At 30.5% G+C, this 2,845-nt stretch overlaps 1 protein-coding gene across 1 annotated transcript; it reads left to right on the top strand.

Annotated features, from left to right (window-relative positions):
• The first annotated feature begins 1,210 nt into the window (after window positions 1–1,210).
• LOC101493667 (uncharacterized) lies at window positions 1,211–2,603 on the top strand. The gene has a single exon (XM_004486234.4). The coding sequence runs from the start codon at window positions 1,304–1,306 to the stop codon at window positions 2,225–2,227; it is 924 nt and encodes a 307-aa protein (XP_004486291.1). The 5' UTR covers window positions 1,211–1,303; the 3' UTR covers window positions 2,228–2,603.
• The last annotated feature ends 242 nt before the right edge of the window (window positions 2,604–2,845 follow it).

Below are 2,845 nucleotides of genomic sequence, written 5' to 3'. Positions count from 1 at the left end.
AAAGATTCAGTTTTGTCAATCCTTATCAAATCCCAATACCACTAATGCAAAGGATCTATTCTTTTAACTTACTAAATAAGTTCCTATGTTCATTACTTTCTTTTATGAAATAATTCTGCAGCCTATTTGTATAGGAATAAAAAAATAAATAAATAAATTAATTAATTTTTTAAAAACTAAGATTTTATTAAAAAGAAAAATAAAAACACAACAATAAGAACACATTTCGTAACTGTCATTGTAACTATGAATCATAGTCACTTTTTAACTGTCTAGGAAGAAAATGACTGCTGTAAAGATTCAAAGTACAGTTTGTAGACCTCTAAGTATTTGACAAGTGAAGGGATATTTTTTTTTAACATTAATTTAACTATGTAGTAAACGAAATGGAGGGCAAGAGATTCAAAAGAAAGAAAGAAAAAATAATAACAATTAATAGTATTTTTTATCTTTCTATTATAATATATTTAAAATTTTGAATTTTTAGATATTTGATTATTACAATCATGTTTGTTCGTCCTGTATAGTTTTTATTATGCGGACTACAAAACTATCATCTAATTATAATAATTAAGATATATGAGTGATAAAATTGAGTGTAAATGGTTAGTCTCATATCTAATAAGAACGAGTTAAATAAATGATATATAAGAGAAGTAAGTGCTCATCTAGTCAATGTCAATATTTTGAGTATAGACGTAATGTCAAAGTCTTTTGATGTTCCACATCTTTAATCCGTTGTTGCTTTTGGTACTATTCGGTTCTCAAACAAGTGAAATCAAGTATAGGTTCAACTTGATTGGAGAACGAGGGTGGATTCAGATATAATTGATCCTTGTGTCAAAAGTCTTTTTATATGATGAAAAAGACTCACACTTAAGGAATATATAAGAAAGAAAACTTATATATTTAATGTTTTAAAGTTTTGAGTAGAGACGTGAACGTAATATTAAAAATATCTTTGTAGTCCTCTGATGCTCCTCCAACTTCCAAACAACGAGTGCAATCGACGTACAAAAAAGTAAAATTATAAAACAATAGTAAAAAATGGAATTAAGACTAAAAAATGTAAACATAGGTGGAAAAAGGAAGATCTATTTTCATAAAAAAAATGACATCTTGAAAGTGTCCTTTTCCTTCTCTCAATGATGAAGTCAGTGTCTTTAAAAGACTTGCCACAACTTCCCCTACTTCATATGCTGCACTCTCATTCTATTCTGTGTTCCCTAGTCTTTTTCTTCCCTTTACTAGATTTAATTTTCTAAGCTTATTCAACACACACTTTCTCAGCATTTTCCTAGCCATGTCCACCTCTAGAACCTCAAACACTTCCCTCAAAGCATATGATCAAAATCAAACACAGATTAATCTATCTCTTCTTCAACGAAACACATCGCCAGCTTGCGGCGAAAAAAGAGGCAGAAGAAAGCAAACAGAACCAGGTAAATTTCTTGGTGTAAGAAGAAGACCTTGGGGTAGATATGCTGCTGAAATTAGAGATCCTAATACTAAAGAAAGACATTGGCTTGGAACATTTGATACTGCTCAAGAAGCTGCTTTTGCTTATGATAGAGCTGCTCTTTCCATCAAAGGTAGCCAAGCTAGAACAAATTTCATATATTCTTCTTCTTCTAATCATCATGATCATGATACCAATCTTCATGATTTGAATGTTCAATCTCTCTTACCATCTTCAAACTTAAACATCAACAACACTACTCACAACAAGAAAACACAACCAACCAATCACATTGAAAAACAAAGTTCTTCCAACATGAACAATGACAACATGTGTCATGTTCATGAACCATATGATAATTTCTTCTTTTCCAATGATTCTTATAAATCGGGCTATCTTGAATGCATTGTTCCTGTTAATTGTTTCAATCCTGTTTCAAACTTTGGTAATGCAAGTGCTTCAAGTGAACAGCAACAAAATGTTGTTGATTCCATTAGCACAACAAACTTTGGTCAATCATTTTTTGATTACAATGCATTTTCTCAACAAGACTTAAGCATGCAAAAAATGGCCACAAGTGAAACTAGTGATCAAGATTTATGGGATTACTGCAATTACAATGAACTTTCAGCTATTTTTAACAAACCAGTAAGGAGTGAAGAAGAATCGTGTATGTATGCATTATGTCCTTCCATGACAACTAATGATGTTTCTTCAACTACCTATTCATCTTTTGGAGATGTTAACATGGGATACTCACTCTTCTAGTTCTAAGATCTTCTTATATATGTACCTTTTATTTTTTTTAAGAAAAGGGGTGTCTTAGATTTTGCATGTGTACTTGCATGCAATTTTGTTTTTTATTCCTAAGATTCGAACTCAGTACTCCAATGTTTACAACTTTCACACACTATGCAACAAACACTTAGTACGTTATGGTAATGTTGGTCTAATCTATGAGAAGTAGGAAGTCTTTTTCTTCTTTTAATTTGATTATTGAATGAATTAATTACAAATGGGGTGTAATGTTTGTGGTTATAAGGTGTTGACAAAAGGCAGGACCAATACTAGACTTCTAGTTCTGTCTTACACGCCAAGAGAAGTCATCATTTATTTGAATCAATGAGCACATGTTTAATATCTATGGACTGTGTCATACCATATATGATACTCATTTGTATGTGTCTCTATTATTACTACTTCTACGTAAATTCAAACTATACAATTCCTTTAAAGAATAACTGATATATTCAAAGAAGAAGAAAAATATATAAATGCTACCAAAGACAAACTATATACTAACTCTTAATTAATATAATGATTAAGCATATTTTTCTAAAGCGACCCTCCACCATACTATCTATACTATAGTATAGTAATATCTAT

The sequence above is a fragment of the Cicer arietinum genome, chromosome 1 (genome assembly GCF_000331145.2).
Source record: "Cicer arietinum cultivar CDC Frontier isolate Library 1 chromosome 1, Cicar.CDCFrontier_v2.0, whole genome shotgun sequence".
Lineage (NCBI taxonomy): Eukaryota > Viridiplantae > Streptophyta > Magnoliopsida > Fabales > Fabaceae > Cicer > Cicer arietinum.
The sequence above is the reverse complement of the archived record's forward strand: the minus strand, read 5'-3'. Positions and strand labels throughout refer to the sequence as shown.

Bases quoted from the DNA above. Each gene is read 5' to 3' on its own strand.
- LOC101493667 (XM_004486234.4), top strand. From the start codon at position 1,304: ATGTCCACCTCTAGAACCTCAAACACTTCCCTCAAAGCATATGATCAA.